Consider the following 21,507-nt stretch of genomic DNA (forward strand, 5'->3'; position numbering starts at 1 on the left):
TAGGAGAGAACAAAAGAGAATGCTACAGATGACTGTCACCAAGCCACTACAGACAACTAAAAGCCTCCCCAGGATCAAGGAACAACTCTATTTCTTCTAAGCATGAGCTCTGAACTGCTGTTTTAAGAGTTCTTTTGGTCTGGAGGAACAGTAATGCAATTCACATAATAGCCAGACACAGAGCTACAGCAAACAGTTCTCTTTCCATTCAGCACACACGTATAGTCAAAATATTTGAACCAAACCTGTCAAGTATGACTGGAAGTGTTTAAAAAAACCCTCAAAAAACAAATGCATCATGGAAAGTCCCCAACAACCTTTTTAAAAAAATTATTCAGGACTCTACCGTAGACATTTTGTAGCATTCAAGACTTTTGGTTTACATACCATAACTAGGTTGTTATTTTCTGTACATGTCACTTTAATGTTGCAAATGGTTGTGTAGTAGCAGAATTCAAATAATCACATTGAGTACCAGAAGCGTTAATTAAAGAATGTTTAAAGATACTTGTGGAAAAGAAAGCACGCAGCTGGGATTCGATGGGGAGATAAATGTTTGCCATACCTTTTCAACATGTAAAGGAAAAAAATGCCTGACTAAAGACTCAGTAGCCACCGTTGCTTGAAGAAAATAGATTCCATAGGTTTTGCCTAGTTAGGGAATTACCGTAACACCTATGCTCATTTCTGAGGTAAAAGGAGATTACATTCATGGTTTTCTCTTATATTTGACTCTCATAACACAGCTACAATGGGCATTTTACAGAACAAAATCAACTTTTTTTTTCCTTTGTTTAATCACATTGTGTCTCATCTAACACCAAGCTTGCTCAAGGATTTGTCAAATCTTTCTGTAAAAGAAAAGCCAGAAAGCAAAGAGAAGTATTCTAAAGGAATAAGCGAGGAACTGAAAACTCCAGTTCCGTTTTAAGACTGTGACTCCTTTAACCTCTGTATCTCAGTTTCACCACATAAAACTGGGCTTAAAGATACTAGGATTTCTAAAACAACGTATCAAACTACAATTCAAAACTGCAAAGCTTCATTAACATTCTGAACGTTACTTATATAGGTACATGAAGAAGTGCAATAAAAATTGAGTATTTATCCTTAAACATTGGAAGTCTAAACTTTAAAAGGTTATAAGTAGTTTCCACCGATTTGAGATTTCACTTCTAAAAATATTGAGAATTTGAAAAAAAAAACACCTAAAAAAATAGCTATTTCTGCTGAAATAGCAGGTGGGGGTTTTTTTTGAATATGCTTACTTCTCCAATTGAGTCTTGTGAGTCTTGATTGTATGTTTGAGCTTCTACCTCACCATCAGTGCTCTCTTCTGCTGTCACTTCCTCCTGAAAGAATATACATTTTTCTTGTTTAAAACACATCATCAGCCCTGAAGTTTGGTTCTTTAATATGTTTGAGATTTATTTTTTTTAATATCTTTTCCACAAAGATTATGGGCAACATTTTGTTCCCCTTCTACTATTATTCCTCAGCTCTGCTTTTATCTAGCACCCCACCTCTCTGCCCCAGAGAAATAAAATTTCCCTGGTGCAGTCCACTGGACCCTAGTGTCTTTAAATCTTTTCAGGACCAAAACCAAACACTCAAGGTTTCCCATTCCACCTCCATTTTCTCAGGTAATTAAGTGATAATGTTCTCACACAATCTTGCTCCTTTCTGTTATGCAACATCCCTTTCATACAGAATTAATAAAATGCCTTTGACTTCCTTAACACTATTCATGAGTTGCCTGCTGTGAGGTTCTGTGAAGTTGATTTATTTTTTGCAGGACATCCCAATTCCCTCACACCAGTTTTTCACATCCACCTCCTCCAAGCTTTTCCGTCAAACTCATCTTTGCTTCCCTGGCATCTCAAGTACACTATATTTTATTACAGAATAACTGTAGATAATGACCTTCCAGGCCACACATGAAAAATTATTTACCTTCCTCCTCCTCAGTGCTAGGATATAGCCCTCTCTCTTCCACCTTAGTTCACCGAGATTCGCATAATTCATTGCAACTGGTAGAACCTCTACCTTTTACAATACTCAAACATAATTGCTTCCTCCCCAGTAGATTATAAAGTCACATTAAAAATTAAGTGACTTGCTTTTGAAGTAATATACTTGTTCTTCCCATTAAAATCTTCCAAAGGGACAGACTAAGTGGTAGCATTTTATGTTCTTGCAAACCTCGGGTCCGACTCTCTGTATGCTTCTCATCTTCTTTGGAAGAGGTACATCCACTGTTTCCTCCGAAATTTGGTCTGAGTTTTCCACAGTGTTATCCTCCTCTTCCTCTCGTGGACGTTTAGACAGTGAAGAACTTGGGGTAGCTGAAACTTAAAGACAGCCTCTCAGTTATTTTCAGAACAATGTACAAAACAGAAAAATCAAAAGGTTTGGTGCTTTTCTCTGGAAGATGGACTCTTTTTCTGCATTGAATGACAACAAACAGAATCGGATAGAATCACCTTGTGCCATTTCCTAGGACACGAAAATATTAGCCCCTTTTGTTACAAGCCTTATGCTCTTGAACCTGTACTCACAACCTAACTGACTTCAAATGTAAGCTTCAGGGTGCAACTAAAATACTTTTTCCAACATCTTTGCTTTTGATAAGTACACCTAAAAGTTTAAGAGTATCAGCCGGGAAACAAACAAACAAAAAAGTAGTTTACAAAAGCATAATTTGGGGAAAAAATGCCCTACACCAAAATCTACATTATGTAGGGAAAAACAGATGTAGAACAGTGTATCACACTGAGTAGCTTTAGAGTTCTTCTCTACATTATATATTGCAGCTTAAGAGCTTACTCATGACTCCTAAAACTAACCTCACTCCAACAGTACCATGGAAAGAGGCAGCAAGGTTTAATGTGTTAAACCCCAATGCTACTTTGAATAGATAAACAAACACGTATTTATTTTCTGCTTTAAGGAATGCAGTGAGAACAGCATTTCAGAGGTACCATTTCTGAAGGTTCAAGAAAAGAGGCAAACCTCAGAAGTTTGTAAAACGTGCAATAAACTAAGGGAGGGAGGGGGGAAGAGCAAATTCTTTCACTGAAGTTAGGCCTGGTTTGACAAGGGTCCAAATGGAGCTACTTAAAAGGAACTATTCAAAAAGGCAGGCCTATAAAATAAAACCAACCTGTGCCAAACACTGCTGTAGAAGTGGAAGGCCTCTCTATTTGAGAGCTCTGTACAACTTCTACAATGGTAGGGGATGGCTCCTGATTAGCAGGCTCAATCTGAGGATGACTTTGCTGAGTGGGCTGCACAAAAGCAGTCGCTTGCGTCTGCTGCTGAACAGTCAAGATGGGCTGAGAGAGAGATGTCTGAACATTAGGACTGGTGGAACGCACAGACCCACTAGTGCTTCCAAAGACTGGAACATGCTCCACAGGTCCTTCTGATTGCATAGCTGAAAGGCAAACAGTAGCACATTCAACTGTCTTCGTATTATCTAGCACAGTTCACATACTCCATTTCAGAGTGCCCTACACAAACAGCTTCAATGTTTTGCACATTGAGTTAACATCACTTATACCCATCTTCAGCTGAGGAATGATGAACTTTGTTGCCACAGAAGTGGTCGTAAAAGTGCCATATTGAAAGAGATGCAGGGACAATAAAACTATCTGAGATGCTTTCAAACTAGTGATCACCAAGGTTTCAAGACAAAAGTAGCACTTATGATTACTGTAGATCCTCACGCTATTCTAAAATGCTTACCTTCCTGAGTCTCCACTTGTGTTGTAGGCATAACTGTGGCTGTTGGAGTAGTGGTAGGATTAGTGACTGTAGCAGGAGTAACCATTGGACGGATACTGGCTCTTGGGGTAGACTTATTCCCAGCTATTGCAGCAGCAGTCACTTTACTTGGAGTTGACACAACAGGAGTTGGTTTAATATTTGCTGTTGGTGGATCTGAAGTGCTAGCACTGAAAAACAGGGTATTGGTTTCACGATGGTAGTGCAGAAAGCAGATTTTAAAAATACCAAATGTAAATATTATCATAGCCAGAAATACTAATTTTTAAAGGTTTAAAATTTAAAAGCTTGACAAGGGCATAATGAATTGTCTTCCAAAATTTGTTTATAGTTAAAAAACAAAACAGACAGACACACTATGCCATCAGTAGCATTTTGTCCAGCTTACAGGTTTGACAGGTTTCTTCAAAGGTAATCAACTAGAAATCTGTAAGCAGATCAACAGACACAGTGCTTAGCCATGATGGGTCTTTATTGCAGTGATACATCTTGCATTAAAGCTAACTGATTCACTCAATACAGAGAAAGCAACACCATTTCCTGGTTGAGACAAAGATCAGCCAAATTTTAGGAGGCATTTCTGAAAGCCTTGCTTTCAAAAGGATGCTGTCATAAAAACTGAGGGGAATTTCTCACCTGGACTTAGTAATATCTTAATATTTCCCATTTCAGAGCTTAGCCATTTGACTATTTTATCATTATTATGTTAGTTACCACCTATTTAGTCTGTTTCTCATGTTTGAGATTCTTGCCCCCCCATCCAAAAAAGGTTAAAAGTAACAAAAACCTGCACAACTTCAAGAATCTTGAAAGATTTTAAAATGTCTTTTATGTTTCCCAGATACCATGTTCCTGGTGGTTAATATGACAATTTAACAGCTTAAAAGCTTTATTGATTAAATGTAGCTGGGAAAACAGGAGGAACATTATGTCAATCAGTATCTTTAAAGTTGCTTAAGAAAAATTGAGAAAAGTCAGTGGCTTACTAAAAAGCAGCAACTAGATAAAGACAGGAGAAAAAAACACCAACCACAGAAACTGCAGAACTCCCAAACCCTTCAACTCACATTCCTCTTTCACCTGAAGCTGGAGCAGACTTGAGTGAGATTTGCCTCTGCTGTTCTGGGACCTATTAAGTAAGAAACAGAACCATCATGCCATGGACATACCAAACAACCAGCAGTTTGATGAAACACTTAAGCCAGACAGATATGTTTGCAAAGAAGTCTGTTAGGAAACGACTGTTAGTGTACCTAGTCAGACTCCATGATTATTGCAAATTCTCCAAATCAAATCATACCAGTCATACCAATTATGTAAAGCAATTCAGTAATTTCTCATGTATTTTCTGAAGCTGTTGAGACAATAGCAGCTAGGACCCATTATACTGAATGCATAGATAAAAAGACAATAGAGTGCAAATTGTTCATTGACTGATTCGCAATGAATGATATAACTGCATGCTTCTTAGCACCAGTAATTCTGACTATGGCAGGAAGTAACTTTTAGATTAAGTTCTGAATCCTTACTAAAGCTAACTTGTGTATTTCCAAAATGAGGGGACAGTGGAATTTGAATAGTGCACCGTTTATTGGGCTCACTAGTATTATTTTGGTTTGTTTGTTTTTAAGCGTAGGAGTCCTATGATAAGAATTTTCTTATAGCGTATTAATATGCTATAGGATGTTTAGAGATAACACCTTCAGGTAAAGTAGTTCTGACTATTAACTACTGTATACACAAAACCAAACCAACCAGCCAATGGTGCTTGTACTGACAGCGGTTGTCCTCATTCAGTTACAAGAGTTGCGAGCTGCTTGTTTCCTCTCACACAGCTAGCTAAAAGGATTTTGTACCTTGTTTGTAGACTCTGGTGGCTCATCTCGCTGTTCATGGTGTCGCTCTTGCTGCTCTCTAAGTTCTCTTTCCAGACGGCAGATTCGACCTTCATACTGTGATTTGAGTGCACTCATCCGCACCTCCAGTTCAGTCTTCTGCTCTTCTAATGAACTGCTCTTTTGCTTCCACTCTTCATTTTCTTTTGTTAGCTGTTCTTTTGTACCTAATTGAGTAGGAAAGAGTTCAGTTTTGCCACTGTAAAGCTGCCTAACAAGTTCCTGCATGCTGAATACCTGGCTGTTTTAACAGGTTACTGAAGTACCTTGAATTCTTAAAAATGTTAAGTTATCAAAGGAGCCCTTAGAGGCAATTTTAACTCTCACATGCCATTTTTCTATTTAATTGCAACGAAATAAATAAAAAATAGAAAAATACATAGTACATAAATAAAAAATTAAACAAAGAAGTAATCACAAGAGAACAAGATGTTTTCAGCATGCTCTCACAACCATCATTCCTCTAAACATCAGTTAAAAATAAAGGAGGCATTATGTTTTGCACTTGTGTATTTAGGGAAGGGGAGAATTACCTAAGCTGCTAGTAGTGTCAATCTGCTCTAATCAAGACAAGGATTAAAAAAAAGGGTGTTTATCTTGTTGGCTGGTCAAAACTAAGCAAAACTTTTTTTTACCTCCAGTGTACAGCGAAGTTATATACTTGTATCATCTTTTGAAGAAGTTAAAACTTAATTTATAGAACAATTCCTGTAGCATCTAATCCAGGAAAAACTCTGACGTAAAATATGAAGTAGGCCATATTTACTCAAGCATCCTGTCTAAATGCTTTTCATAGGAATAATCAAAAACTCAAACAGAAGGCAACAAGGAATAATCGAAAACTCAAACAGAAGGCAACACCTTAAGGATAGAGAAAAACATAATATTGTAATACCAGCTAACTGTGCAATTTTCTGCTTGGCTGCAAGCAAGGTCTTCCTAGTTTTCTCTTCCTTCTCGGTGATCTGTTGCCTGAGTTGTTCTTCCTGTGTAGTCTTCTCTTGCAGATCTTGATGAAAACGAGCAAGTTCTGATTGTAGCTGTGTTATCTGCTCCTGAAGATTTCTGACTTCAGTTTCCTTTTCTGCTATAGTCTACGGAGAAAGAGACTTGCAACTATTGGCCACAACCAGCTACTTTGGCAAATACACAGCCTAACAAGCTCACAGAACCTAGTATCGGCTGGCCACTGTACTAAGGTTAAAAGGCGCCTAATAAACAATAGGGGAGTCCAACGCTCTCTGAATGCAACAGCTGAAAGATTAGCATTCTCTTTCCTAATTACGTATTCCAAGAAACAATGTGAGACACACTAGACACAGGGTTTAAAACAGCTTTGATGTCCCTCTTTCCCAAGAAGAGTGAGGCACAAATAGGTCACTTCACGTATTCATGTGTGCACACACACACACAGAAAACCACCCTCACGTTCTACACGGTTACACCTTTAAGACTGCAGTAGAGTTTAGTTGTCTCAAACTGTTCACTGTTCTTACCTTTTGTAAACTTTCAACCTGAGCCTCCAAAGCCTTTGTCTTCCCTTCAGCTTGACTGAGAGTGTCTTTCAGCTCTTGTACTTCCTGGACAGAAACCTGTTCTTCTTGTTGTTCTACAAAAGACTGAGTTGATGCTTCAGCAACCATCTGAAATATGTTAAGCGGTATCAGGCTGAAGGGTACTACTCGATTAGGATGTAATTTCTTTCACAAGTTGCTTTTGCATGCAAACTGATAGTTTAAAAAAGATCTGGGCAAAACACAGAACTTCTAATGAACACTATAACTCCATTAAGAATACTGCAAAATATTAAGTGATGTGTAGACCATGATTTGTGGCAGTTTGAGCTAACAGCAGAATAAATGATGTAATTTTCTACTTTTCACAGGTAAGTATTCATACAGTACTGTACTAAGGGAATGTGAAGATCATTAGCTAGATTACGCATGACTCTAGATGAAAACACACTCTTTTTTAATAAGCTTGTTTGTTTGTTTGCAAAGAAATTATATCTACCTTATCATGCTGTGCTTTCAGCTCTTCATACTGGGTCTTGTACCGGCGCCCAATTTTCTTGACCTGGGTTATAGTTTTCACTTTTTCTTGTATGTCAGCGACTTTTGCATCTAGTTCTTTCTGCAAAGTATCCTTTTCCGTTCTTATTTTACTTACTTCATCCTTCAGGCTCTGAACAAGATTCTGGCTTGTAGTCAAGGATGCATTAGTTCTAAATCACAACAGATTAGAGGATGATGCAAATGAAATGTTTTGAAATAATCCATACATTTCAAAATTGCTCATTTATGTAATATCACAGGCATTATCTGTAGTGAATTCCATTTTCTAGGATTTTGCAATACAAATAAGTATTTGTAGAACACAAACTTTTCTACAGTACCTTAGTTTAGACTGAGTTTAGCTAAAAAGGTAACTTCCAAAACAATCCTCACTTCACTTTACCTGCATTTTATCAAGCCACTGTAAGAATACCAAAGGTTTCAGTTACATGGAGACAGTTAAGAAATTAAACTTCCAGATACAGCTTTGTTTAAAATACTTTGCTTTGCACAAAGCTTTTTACCAACTGACTTATACCACACCTGGCTATTTCTGCTTTAAGCCTGCCTGTTTCTTCACTCATCTGTTGTATACGCTTGGTGTTTGCCTCCTTCTCTGAAAGCAGCTTCCGATACTCTTCAAGATCAGTGTCCTTCTGTTGACTCAATAAATGCTGAAAGGTTGAGAAAATAGTTTGCATTTTTTTAAGATGATTATGCAGTTATATCCAGAAGATCTCTTTGAATTAGAGCTACTCCTTTTGCATTTTGATTTGGAATGCCTATGAATTAGAATAGCTTATTTTGAAGCTGCATAAACAATGCTTCATAATTCAAATACATTTCTTAGTTTGCTGTGTTTAAGAAAATTTAAACTTTTTTTAGTTTGGTTTTTCCCCTCCCCCAAACCATCTTTGAAAACACGCATTCCCCACCTGAGTCCGGGCTTTCCAACGTTTAACATCTTCTTCCAACAGCTTTTTCTCCGCCTGTAACATTCCGCTTTTCTCACTGAGTTCAGCATTAGACTCTTGTAGAGGTAGAATGTCCGCCTCAAGCTTGCGTACCTGAAAAAACCCACAACTGGGGATTAAACTTTCTGTATCTTATGAGACTGAAAGAAATGGGAGTATGGTAGATCTTGAACAATGATAGTAAAAGGGACAGAGAGAGAAAAATCAACACCCTCAAGAAGTCATGATGTAAATTCTTTTCCAGCTCTCTGCCTTCCAGTGGCCAGCTAGGGGCAGAGAAAAGGATGAGGAGCAAGAGCAGGGGATGATCCTACAGAAAGGAAAAAAAAAAATATGTACAACTTCACAATCTTAGATTCTCATTCTTTGTACGGGAAACAGATTATTAATTACATGTTAGAAGCCAAGCAATGCTGCACTGGATTCCATTAAAATAACTGATGCGTAGAAATGCGAGGAGGCTGTATCTCCCATTTAAACTCTTAATAAAGCTGTGGTCTGCTTTATATGTAATCCTGTTTCATTTTTCATTTATCCGCTGATAATATCCTTGTTCCTAATATACCTCCAGCCAAGGATAAATGCTAGATAAAATGATTTTTAGTTTAATTTAAATGAAAATGAACTTTCAACTTCTCAATGTTCTAGGTGGACTAATGTCTTCTAAAATTCTAAATGGAAAGCCTCCTCATCCGTGTATGACGTAAAGGAATAATCACAATCTAAATCATGTATTTATTGTAATTAGCAATGCTATACCCAAACACTAAGTCATCAGCTTCAATATCTGAAAAATTTACATCAGCCTCAGTACTAACCTTTGCTTGAATTTGTTGTTGCTCTTGTTCTAGCCTCTCCTTCTCTTCTCTTAGCATCTTATTGGTTTCTATCAGTACATTCATGGTCTCAGTTTTTTTCATTAACTCTTCATGCTGTGCAATGGTTTTTGCTGTTACCTTTTGAAAAAGATTTAACTCAGTCATTTCTTTTGCTTGCATATGCATACACATTTACCTGGATCTGGCATTACACCAACCTGGAAATCTATCATAGCATAATTATCATTATCTCACATGTACATTCAAAATAAATACCGCTTAAGAAATAGGAGATGGGGAAAGAATTGAGAAATTATCTGTATTTTCCCTATTTATGTGACTTTGCAATTGCCACACTGCTTCACAGGACTCTGAACAAGATCCCCCATTTGGCTATACAGCAACCCCAGTTTAAAAGCACCTGATTCCTCCAAAACTTCACTTTTGGGCACAGGGAGTAGAACATAGAGAACAGCCTTCTTCACTTACTGAAATCATAAGCAATAATATCGAACCTTACCTGCACCTTCTCTCTCTCAGCATTGAGACTGTCCTGCAGTTCCTGCAGTTCCCTTTCCAGGTGCTCCACTCTCTGACGGTAACGCAAACTCTCCACTTGAGCCACCTCAAATCTAGTTTCTGCAATCTCCTTTTCTCGACGTATAAATCTGCAGTAAGAAAATGAACAACACATCATTGATGCATTAATGAAAATGCAAGGCAAAGCATTTTAAGTCAAAGCATCTTATGTCTAAAGGTCAACTGAGTACAGAAATTGGTTCAGAAAGACCCAAAAAGAAAATGGTAGATAAAAATTCTTGAAAAACTATACAGACCCCCTAAAAACCACGATGAGGAAAAAAAAAAAAAAAATCTATGAAACTTTCTTGCCAATGACAATTGCTAAAATCTCATTTAGCTTCCTGTCATAACCAACTCACATTTTTTTCCTAGGAGTAGAAAGAAATCTCCTATATTAGTTACTGATGTAGTACAACCACCTCCTACCTAGGAAAAAAGCGCTTAAATTTTATAAATTATCCTTCAAATATAAAGTAGTACAGAACTATTTAATTTGGCAACTGATTTATAATCACCAAGAGAAGGAGCGCAGAGCTAAATTTACCTAAGAATTTCTAAGATTTGTTCCTGGGATTTGCCTTCCTCATTGAGAGAAACGTTCACTGCAGCTGGCATGGCTTCTTTCATCGAAGTCACCATCTTATCACTCAGACTTTCCAGCTGTTCATGTAATAATCGATTTTGTTTTTCCAAATCTTCACAGCGGGATGCAAGCTTTGAAGCTTCGTCCTACAACAAAATCATTCAATGGCTGTAAATTCTGTGGCTGAATTTCTGTTAACTGAAAAAAATCCACTGAAACCATAAAAACAATCATACCTTGATCATCCTTTCTCTCTCTTCCCAGGAGGCTTTGCATTCTAACAATTCAGACTCAGCTTTCTGAGCAGCTTCCTCTAGCTGCTGCCTTACTGCTGCATTCTTGGCAACTTGGTCTTTAATAGCCTGTAATGCTTCAACATCAGCAGCATGAAGCATTAATTCCCGTTCATATTTATTTTGTGCTTCGGAAGCCATCTTTGCCTGCAGAAAAATGTTAAAAGTAGACTGTTACCTTTAATGTTATATGTTTGATATGTACAAAGAGATTGTCAAGTTCTAGACAAAATCAGTAACCAGTAATCAATAAGAAAAGCACTGGCCAAAACCTCTGTCATTCTCAAATACAACAACAACAACAAAAGCAGGATAAGCTTAGAATAGTTCCCTTAAAAGAAATTATTATTTTTAAGCAAAACTAAAATTTGGAATAATTTTCCTGGAATGGCTAGCAGGAGGACACACTCTATAGTTACTCTACAATCAAACCTCTTGCTGTAGATGCTGCACAGATTAACAGGCAGGTATTAATCTAAGAACCTCCACTATTTACTTCTGCATGTGAATGGGCAAAGATATTTTACTGCATGACATTAAAAAGCTAAGGAAAGGCTATGGGCATAGTGTTAGCTGGAAAAAATGGAAATGCCCGTCTACTAAATTTTGGGTTGTATTAAACAACAGCCAGTTTTTTTACATCCTCTACACTGGTCAGTGTTGCTGAAATTCTTACCTGCAGAGAAGTAGATTTCCATTAAAAAACAGCTGGTAACAAAACAATCTTACCAGGTGCTGCCAAGTATCATATTGCCCCATAGTTTTAAAAGACAACAATTACATTTGGGTTAGAAAGATATTTTCTCCATTGTCTTATGAGAGTTCAGTTTTCTTTTTTGACACTGCGCACCACCCCCCTCCAGGAGGTAGCAATTAATTAAAAACAGTTAATTACATTCCCCCATCAATTTCTTTACATAATGAAACAGAACTTAGAAACAGTAACACACTGCATCTTCTATTTCTTAACTGTGACACAAACTGTGCTTGCAGCATGACTGTTATATTCAAAGTCAGTTTAGTTGATATTACCACTATGGTTGGTCAGGTAGAAAAATGAAGCATTAAATAAGCAGATGTTCACAAAATAGAGAATGTGCTCTTGCAGCACTTTTCTTGCCTCCACAAGTCTCTGATTAGCAGTACTACCTTCAAAAAACATTTTGAGTTTAACTGAAAAAAAATGAAAAACTAGCATAATATTTGCTACCTCTGGCTAAAGTAGAGAATGCTATCAACATACTTGTTCCTGGCAGTCACGTCTGGCTTGCTGTTCGTTACTTAGAGCTGTGCTGGCTCTCTGAAGGGCTTCCTGAACTTCTGATTGCACGGTTGACAGACTCTTCTTTAGTTCTGATAGCTACAGTGATGGGGGAGGGAGGAAACAACAAGACAAAAGAAGAACAAACCCAAGACTAAATGGCAAAGTATTTTATGGAGTATTGAACACTGCAAGGCTTTGAATGTAGACAGTCATGAATAATGTAGAACCAAAGCATGATTATTTTATTATTTTTAGATTAAAATTAGCATTAAAAAAGATAAATGCTTTCAAGATTTTGACTTACTAACATACAGAGTTCTTTCCTGGTAAAAACATATTACTGTTCTTTCAGAGTTGGGCCTGCAGTAGTTCTAGTTGCAGTCATCTTGTTTCTTGCAACCACAATAAGAGCCCAAATATAAATCAGACAAATAAGGGCACAGACCACTCTGGCTTTAAGAGATGTGCACGCTACAAATCTGATTTTGGCTCATGCTCCAAAAAGGGTTTTCAGAAACTTTTCTCAAAGGCTTTTACTCGTGTTTTTCTGCAAATTGTGCTCAAAGTTCAGGAAGATAGTGACAGCTTTAAATACACAACCCCCCTAACAAAGTGATAAGGTTAATGCACTACTCGTGTTTGGAAACCTCTCACAAATTTAGTCTTTTGTACATCCTAAAAGATTTAGTTTTGGACGCTACTATACTGTGAAAGCAAACTGAAGGTTAGGGAATTATGTAAAAGCACATTCCCGGGGACTCTCTACAAAGGAGTCTCTACAAGGGAGTGGGCATTCAGTGCGTACCTGTTGTTCCATATTCTCCACAGCTTTACGCTTCTCCTCTTGAAGTTCTTGCTTTTCTTTTTCTGACTCCATCAGCTTCTTTTCTAGCTGTGCTTGATACTCAGCAGACTCCTTCAGACGAGCTTCAACTGTCGCACGAACTTCCTCTGTCACCTTCATTAAAATTCATCAGAAGACATTAATTTTGTTTCCTTTAAATACAGTATTCTGATGTGAAACCACTATTTTATTAACAACTTAAAGCCAGAATAGGTATTTTGAGCATCTCATTTAGAACACCACCACTAAAAATGTGGAGAATCACAAATAGCATTGAAATTATGTTTTTTCCTTCAAAGCTGCAATACCTTATATGGTACATCTAAAAGTTTTAGGTGACTGCACTCAAATGTGCAGTAGCCGGCGTATTTTTTTATTACTCACTAGAATCTACAATATTATTAAAGCGTATCGAGCCCCTACAAAGTTTTTATAGCAACAGAAGACAGGCAGAGAACTTGGATACTAAATAAGCAGTGCTCCATTGTACACCGATGCTGTAACTTCAGTTAGAAAATGGGAATTCTGTTTCTCCAATCTATCTTATGTTGATACGCTGAACAGCTTGGAAGAACAAGCTTCATTCACTATTAACACAGTGGAGCGTACATCAGGTCGCTCTTAAGCTTTTCCCACAAACACCACATACAGAGTTTTCTTTGGCATCACTGAAGACCTTACTGAAGCAGGTGTGAAAACTGCTTTTGATTGAGCTAATTAGTATTTTTAATCACTGATCACAGGGTTATAAGGAAGAGTTTTTAAAAGTCAATTCCCCTCTTTCAAAGGAAGACACTGGCAGAATACAGCTTTGAGTCAAACTTATAATACATTTTTAAAATATGCTGCAAAAAGCTTTAATGTTTCCATGGCTAAAAGTGTTTTCAATAAAATTGTCTAAAATAAGGTCTTACTAAATTATATTCTAATACCTTCTGATCTAACTTTAGGTTTTTTGTAATTCCTCCCATAATCCTACAGACTGTACCGTAGAAAAAAAACAACAAATCAAAACCAAAAAAATTAATTTTGTTTCTGTTTTTGCTCTAATAAACAATGGTAACTACTTACTTGTTTTTCCTTATTAAGGGATTCCTCTAGACTAAGAACCATGGCTCTGTATTGTTCCACATTACTAGAACTAGTCTTGAGTCTTTCTCTCAGGTCATTAACTTGTTCATCAGCTTGTCTTAGTCGACTTACAAGATCATCCACATCTTCATTTGTACTAGGCTGACCTATAATATTAGAACAAATTAATTAACCAGTGAAATTTAATTAATTTTTTTTAACCACTGTTCTGTTGAAAACTGAAGTCTTTTTCGGACAATAACATGGAAAAAGCAATTACTGTTACAAAATTTCCCTAAATAGAACTGTCAGCCCTAACCAAAATAGCAGCTTACAATAAACACTGTTGAGTCAGACAAAAAAAAAAAAAAAGGGTATTTAAAAGTAACCTAATAGACTTAAAGCAAAACTTATTAAAGGAGCCCTTTTATTTTTTTTGAAAGAACTTATTTTTCCCCTTTGTAAAAGACTGCTTGGACATTAATTTTACTTTAACAAACCATACGGGTTATCATTCATTTGAATACATGATTGTAATAATGAAGAGGTTTATTATTTAGCTGACTGATCTCCTAATTCTAAACTACTATCAATTATGAATTTTACCATTCTGCAGACAGCAACGTTTAACAGAAGTTCAATGCAGAAAAATGTCTTACCTTTCCCCGGAGCCCTCTGTGATGATTGTGATGTTAGCTGAGCCTCCGTATTGTTAAGCTGCTGTTTCAACATCGCAGTTTCTTTCTGGGCATTCTTTAGAAGTTCCTTTGTGTTAATGTGACGGTTTGTCTCAGTCTCCAGTTGCCTCTTAAGATCCAGGATGTGAACCTGAAAACACAAGGTTCTTAAATTTGTAATTATTCACAAATGGCACAAAGACCAAATATGTTTAGAAATTACTCATACGAAAAAATAGTGCATCGTAAGCTGGCAGAAGCCGTGCAACTGTTACTTTATTTTCACTAAGCAAGTTTAGCATATTCATACTTACCTCTTGATTTTTGGTAAGGGAATGTCTTTGTTCCACCTCACTTTCTAATTTCTTCTTCAGCTGAGATATCTCACGCTCCAGCTTTTCTATCTGATTATTGAGTCTTTGTTTTGTTTCTGTCTCAGACCTCTCCAGTATTCCCTGATAAAAAGAGCATAATGCACTATGCTTACAACACACTTTAATAATTTTCTTTTAAATTACTGCAGCATTTCAAGTTGTCAAAACACTTCTCCCATCCACAAAATAATTACTGCAGGGAGCAAGCAATAATAGTAGATACAGAAAGTTATGAAAATTAGCACTTACAATGTATGACTTTTTGTTAAAAAAAAAAATAATCTCAAAACTATTGACACAGTAAGTATTATTGGAAGAAAATCTATTATCCATGCAATCTAACCGAAAAGATCTACTACAGAAATAGAATTCAGTCACAAGATAAAATGTGCAACCATAAGTATTTATATGCTAAGAGTCAATATAACTTACAATAGAAGATACAGAACTGTAACAGTAAATATACCTTAAAAGAATAAGAAAATACACTACCAAGGCAGGCACTGGTAAATTTTGCTATCATAAAAATTAACGTAGTGATTTTTTCCTTTCACTTTCTTTAATGTGTTTTGGTTCCATTTTATTGTGAAAACCCTTCCTTGTCAACTCAAAATTCTCAGGACTTTGCCCAGGTAAATAACAGAGTATCATAAATTAGGATAGGAATAACAAACTTGCTTAAACAAGCTGCTCAGGTTGCTTAAATGTTTTATGTTCAGTGTTAATTTCTAACAAAAAATAAAAATAAAAAAATCCACATTAAGACCCAATCCCATAATTGGGATTTTGGTTTTGATGGGCATTTATTGAAAATTCTTAAAGACAGACCAAACTTGGACATAGGAATACCACATACCTGAATAGTTCGCAAATTAGTAAGTAGCAAGTTCTGTCCTCTTTGTTCAACTAATAAAGACTCACGTTGCTGGGTCAAACGCACATCTGACATCTTCAAGATATCCTTCTCTTTTTTTAAGTTTTCTGCTCTCACCTTTAAGACACCAAACAATAACATGAACTTTGTTATCAATCCCAAGTCTGTCCGTTCATTTTAGTATTATTTTTATGAACATTACTATTTAAATACTAAATACTAAATACTATTTAAATAATAAATAAATACTATTTATAAAAAGAGCTTTTAAGATTGTAAGTTAAAATTCATGCAAATTAAGCCAAGAACAGTAAGAACAAAACTGTTTGTCTAACCACATTCTGTTTTCTCTGTGAACTGAAACATGTTCAGAAAGTTCTTACATCTTCACTCAGTACTTGAGGTATTTTTTGGAATGTTACAAGTGTATGTACCAAATATACACGCACGCAACCTTTTACAAATCTAACAGCAGATGCACTCAAAAAGCCACACATTCAAGTTCTGACAGCTTTCATGACAATAATAAGAAAAACTCTTGTGCTAACTTGGAATATCTATATATATATAATAAAAACACTGTATTACTAACCTCTGCCACTGCCAGTTTTTCATTAGCTCCCCTCAGGTCTTGAGTCATAGTGTTAATTATCTGCTCTTGCTTCTGAGTCGTTGCTGTGAGTTTCTGGGTTCTTTCATGCAGAGATGTTATTTCTCGACGATAGCCTTCAACGTTATCCTGCAGCATTTCATAACTTCACAGGGAACAACAAAGTAAAGTATATGTTTGCCACATTAAATTGTTTAATTGCAAGAGGTGTATGTACACAGCTGTATGTTTCATGTTCTTGTGCATCAGTTTTCACGAAGTGGCTCACTCGATTATAAGGTATATTCCTGACCCCACCTTCACTACTTCCTTTGTGCTCTTTAACAGAAAAGACAATACTAATGTTTAACTGGCAACTCTTCCTGAACAAATGATACAAGCAGGCAACGTGATTCTATTGATAAAGAACACATACATACGACAATGGAATTAAATACTTGATTTACCGTTTGGAGGCAAACTCCAGCTGTGTGGAAATCTTTGCATTTTGTGACCTCAAGTCTGTGACCTGCTCCTGAAGCTTTTCATTTTGCTCATTCAGCAACTTATCATTCTCTGCCTTTTCTTTTTTATAGTTCTCAAAAACTTCCTGCAACTGCATCAAAAAACAGACATTAAAGTGCTTACAAGAGTAAAAGGAAATAGTGATAGCTTTCTACAGTATTTATTGAAAAATATACCTGCTTAAGTGCAGCCTTAGCCTCCACAGTCTCCACTGACTCAGCCACTGATACTGGAGCAGGAGTTGACATGGCTTGAGGCAAATTTGGGCGCTTTGGAGTAGATGTAAGAGAAATCTCATCTGGTAACATACCTGAAGCTGAAAAGAAATAAATTAATGAATCCTTGCCAAAGCAGAAGATCATATATCTGCACTGAAATACAGCTAAAACTATTGCTAGGAAAGTCTTGGGCTCTCCTAAGCAACTCATTCTTTGTATCTGCAATATGCTCCCAGAGCACACATAGTCACCACTACACATCAGTCATTACTATAAAATTATGTGCCTAAATCCAAATTCATGGGTTTTCCAGTGAGTAAAGGTAAAAGCTGAATACCAGATTAACAGAAGTGACTAAACTCATAGCAAATGACAATTCCATTTTTTTCCAATGGTGCAGAAACATGAAGCTTACCTTGCAAAGGAATGATAGCTCCTGTGGTCTGTGCCAACAATATGCGGAACATATCACGCTGACGAACTATAGACTCAACAAGCTGCAGCTGATGGTGACGCGATTCACGCAATTTTTCTAGCTCATTGAGAGCCTCCTCAAGCTGGCTTTGAAGCTCAGAAATTCTGAAACCAACAAGTTGTTTTCAGTAACATACACAGTGAGGCATACCAAGATGACACAACCTCTTGTCACAATTTCTTCAGTGTACATTTATTGCCCCTTTGAAAGTTAAGCACTGAGACTTTTGAGGAAACTTAAAGGAAGACTGGCATTTGGCTTGCTATTTTGTAGATGACAAAGAAAGTAGGCCTCTTCCATGAAAAGCAGAATAGAGGCAATTTATTCATGTGAATAACTTCAAAAAACAGTCAGCAGCATGAGCAGAGAATCAAGCTAAGAACCCTTAATACAAAATTACATTATCTGTGGGCTTAACAGCTAGTGAATTAGGTATGCACATATCAAACTTATCTCTTCTAAAAACCAGATCTGTTGTGTGAAAACACATTCACTGAAAGACCAATAAAAAATTATTTTTACTTTGGATTTTGATGAAATATTACAAGATACATAGCTATAAAGCCATTTTAATCTAAAGTCGAAGATAATGTTGTTTAATAACAACTTGCCTTTATGAATTATAGCTGCGCATGAGCATATATGCACTTGCATATGCACACAATTAGTAACAATCAAAAGCAAAAAAACCAAAAAGTATTTGAATAAATCCCTGTTACTACTTAGTATAAACATTTACTAGAAGGAATGGAAAACTGACTTAGATGATGTTGTTTCTTGCTCCTCTTTTTCTCTAGCCTCTCCCAGCTCCCGAAGAGCCACCAAGAGACGCTGATTCTGCTGCTGAAGTTCTTCAATATTTCTATAAGAGACTAGATGTTGAGATATCACTTCAGAAGAGCTACTGATGTCAGCAGAGCTCACTTCTTCATCACGAATCACATGATTGCCTCTAGCTTCTTCAAGTTCCATTAAAAGTACACGAATCTGAAAAAGAACGTTATAGTGTAAGACTTGCACACAGACTCAAACATTCACTCTGAAAAACAATATACTGAAGCACTTGGAAATTCAGTATTTTTGTCCTACAATATGCAAACTATTACAATCATTAAATCCTAGTAAGAATTACATTATAGAAAAACAATTTGACAAAAGGAACCCACATCAACATCAGAAGTGGATAGTCTGTGTTCAGTTCTGTGAACAGATCACAGGATATTCCAGTCAATCAAAGTAGCTTGGGGTTTTTTTCCATGTCAGATGTTTAACAATACTATCCTAAAGCAGCATCACTTCTGTCCAGCTAAACTTACTCCCGTTTTGTAAGCAAAAATGTAAATACCATGTTGTCCTAAGGAGAAGCTTTTAACATCACTAAGGCTCTTATGACAACAAAGCCTACATGACTGTGGCTGAACACAACTTCCAAGTAAACTTCACAAATACAGCACCGTATTAACAAATAAACTGTAAATAGTACATTTAACCACAGTGACATTTGTCCTACCTGCTGTGAAAGATCTTTTACTTGTATTTCCAGTCTCTGGTTTTCTCTTTCAAGCAGAGAGGCATGCTTATTGGCTTTATCAGCATCCTCCTGCAATCGCTGGATTTCCTGCAAGCATACAAACATTAAGAAACAGATAGCAATCCAACACAGAAACATTCCTTTCCAAAGGGGTAACGTCATGTAGAGACATGCCTTGTGAATCAAACTGCACTTTACTACTTTAAAGTTACACTCCAAAGGTTAAACTCTAAATATTTAGAAATCAAAAGCCACAGTCTTTCATGCTGTATTAGTGTAGGTATTAAAATTAATGGGAAGTGAGCACTGAAGTCCAATTCTATTTCTTTGGACAGAAAAATACTAATCTTTGTTTATAAAGAATTCTGCTCTCAGAAAATCAGATTGCAAAACAGCACATTTAAGCTTTCATTATATTAAAAATATTTTTAATATATATTTTATTTAAGCTTTAATTAATTATTTTAATTTAAAAATATAAGCTTTTTATTTATTTAAGTAACACATTTAAGCTTTCATTATAAAATATATGAAAATGTTGGTTCTGTAAAATACTTTGTACAGTCCAATAAACTGCAAGCTAGAAAGTTCAACAGATCTTTTCCCACAATAAAGGTTGACTCAAAGATCCATTTTATACCTTTACTAAAAGCTATTAGCAGTAAGGAATTAAAAATCCATTTTTTCCATAATTTTACATGCTCTTTTACTTTATACTGACCTTCATAGCTTGTTCAAGCTTTGCAGACAGACTAGCAACAGCTTTTTGGGAACGTTCAAATTCTTCACGCTGACGTTTTAAGATCGGTGCTTTGGCTTCTACTTCCTGCACTATTTCATCCAAATACTTATTGATTCTCTTATTCTCCAGCTTTTCCAAAAGCAACTGATCCTGAGTTTCTACATATGCATTGTAGAGCTGCAACAAAAGATTGTTTTGCCTTTTTTTGTTTGGTTGGTTTTGATACACCTGCACAGACCTCTTAAAGAAGAAGTAATTCTACAATTCATACCTTAAGGTAGTATAATTTTATACAATTCTAAACTAGTTAATTCAGAGAAACAAGTTAAGAATTTTACAACAATGTGTTTTTAGGATTCATACCATGGCAAAGAGTTATCCCTATGAATTTGAAAACCGCAAACTTTTGTAGTGCAACTATATGCAATAAAAGAGTTCTATGTAAAAGGGACAAAACATGCAAGTTTAAGATAATAGAAATATCAAAGCTAGTGTTACAGAAGAAAGCAGCAAGCACAGAACACAGTAATTTAATGGCTGGCCAGAATGAACAATAAAAAACAAAATGAAAATGCAAATTGCATGAATAGAAGTGTAAAGAAAACCTAGAATATGTATGACCTATCGTTAATTTTTTTCTGCAAGTATAAGCCAAATGAGCAGCAGTACAAATTAAAAGATTATGTAAATAAGCAAAAAAAACCCCTCATGGCAAGAATGCATACAGAAAATAAGTTTATGTGCACAAAATAATTTCTTTCAGAAAAAGAACTTAACCCCATAAATGTTTTGATCCACTAAAGAAAAACTGTAAGGTATGTTAAAAAAAATCCCAATAGCTTAGCTCAAATACATGAAAAGATTTCATCGACTTCAATCACATATTACACCAAATCCAGAACAGCGAATGAAGCCTGCACCTTTATATCATTAGCGTATCTCTGTTAGCATTTCAAGGGCCTTGAAATTGAAGTTTCTGCTCACTTACCTCAGTTAATTTCATTCCAGGCTTGACTACTTTAGCTACTGCTGCAGCAGTGGGAGACATAGCTGCCAGTTCCTCCTCAGACAATATGGCTCCTGAAGACATAATCCCACCAATCACCATTAAAAAGCTGCAATAATTCTCATCATATTCTTCATTAATATAAAGAACGTCTTTGTACACCTCTGTGCTTTATGACTACTGTATTTTAAATGACTATTTTAAACTCTTAAAGTTACTGGTTGAAGAGCTTTCTGTAATCTATATTATAAATATACATGTGCAAGTGACTGGTATGATACACAATTTTCCATGCCATATATTAAACGAGTCAGAGACATTGATAATTTGAA

General features: G+C 36.1%; 1 protein-coding gene across 3 annotated transcripts in view; it reads right to left on the minus strand.

Moving 5' to 3' along the window:
• TPR (translocated promoter region, nuclear basket protein) overlaps nucleotides 1–21,507 on the minus strand; it is a 42,556-nt gene that overhangs the window by 11,678 nt on the left and 9,371 nt on the right. For all 3 annotated transcript variants that reach the window (XM_037403838.1, XM_037403837.1, XM_037403836.1), the window contains exons 11-39: nucleotides 21,158–21,249; nucleotides 20,149–20,346; nucleotides 19,407–19,514; nucleotides 18,657–18,883; nucleotides 17,837–18,000; nucleotides 17,380–17,519; nucleotides 17,146–17,294; nucleotides 16,682–16,844; nucleotides 16,072–16,206; nucleotides 15,156–15,296; nucleotides 14,824–14,992; nucleotides 14,165–14,331; nucleotides 13,055–13,207; nucleotides 12,229–12,345; nucleotides 10,929–11,132; nucleotides 10,654–10,838; nucleotides 10,048–10,195; nucleotides 9,528–9,665; nucleotides 8,671–8,802; nucleotides 8,279–8,409; nucleotides 7,695–7,905; nucleotides 7,178–7,324; nucleotides 6,577–6,775; nucleotides 5,643–5,848; nucleotides 4,854–4,915; nucleotides 3,748–3,956; nucleotides 3,164–3,436; nucleotides 2,203–2,351; nucleotides 1,269–1,352 (exon numbers count right to left, since the gene is read on the minus strand). In XM_037403838.1, coding sequence (XP_037259735.1) covers nucleotides 1,269–1,352; nucleotides 2,203–2,351; nucleotides 3,164–3,436; nucleotides 3,748–3,956; nucleotides 4,854–4,915; nucleotides 5,643–5,848; nucleotides 6,577–6,775; nucleotides 7,178–7,324; nucleotides 7,695–7,905; nucleotides 8,279–8,409; nucleotides 8,671–8,802; nucleotides 9,528–9,665; nucleotides 10,048–10,195; nucleotides 10,654–10,838; nucleotides 10,929–11,132; nucleotides 12,229–12,345; nucleotides 13,055–13,207; nucleotides 14,165–14,331; nucleotides 14,824–14,992; nucleotides 15,156–15,296; nucleotides 16,072–16,206; nucleotides 16,682–16,844; nucleotides 17,146–17,294; nucleotides 17,380–17,519; nucleotides 17,837–18,000; nucleotides 18,657–18,883; nucleotides 19,407–19,514; nucleotides 20,149–20,346; nucleotides 21,158–21,249 — 4,601 coding nt within the window. The remainder of the gene's footprint in view (nucleotides 1–1,268; nucleotides 1,353–2,202; nucleotides 2,352–3,163; nucleotides 3,437–3,747; nucleotides 3,957–4,853; nucleotides 4,916–5,642; nucleotides 5,849–6,576; nucleotides 6,776–7,177; nucleotides 7,325–7,694; nucleotides 7,906–8,278; nucleotides 8,410–8,670; nucleotides 8,803–9,527; nucleotides 9,666–10,047; nucleotides 10,196–10,653; nucleotides 10,839–10,928; nucleotides 11,133–12,228; nucleotides 12,346–13,054; nucleotides 13,208–14,164; nucleotides 14,332–14,823; nucleotides 14,993–15,155; nucleotides 15,297–16,071; nucleotides 16,207–16,681; nucleotides 16,845–17,145; nucleotides 17,295–17,379; nucleotides 17,520–17,836; nucleotides 18,001–18,656; nucleotides 18,884–19,406; nucleotides 19,515–20,148; nucleotides 20,347–21,157; nucleotides 21,250–21,507) is intronic.

The sequence above is a fragment of the Falco rusticolus genome, chromosome 11 (genome assembly GCF_015220075.1).
Source record: "Falco rusticolus isolate bFalRus1 chromosome 11, bFalRus1.pri, whole genome shotgun sequence".
In the NCBI taxonomy this organism is placed as follows: Eukaryota; Metazoa; Chordata; class Aves; order Falconiformes; family Falconidae; genus Falco; species Falco rusticolus.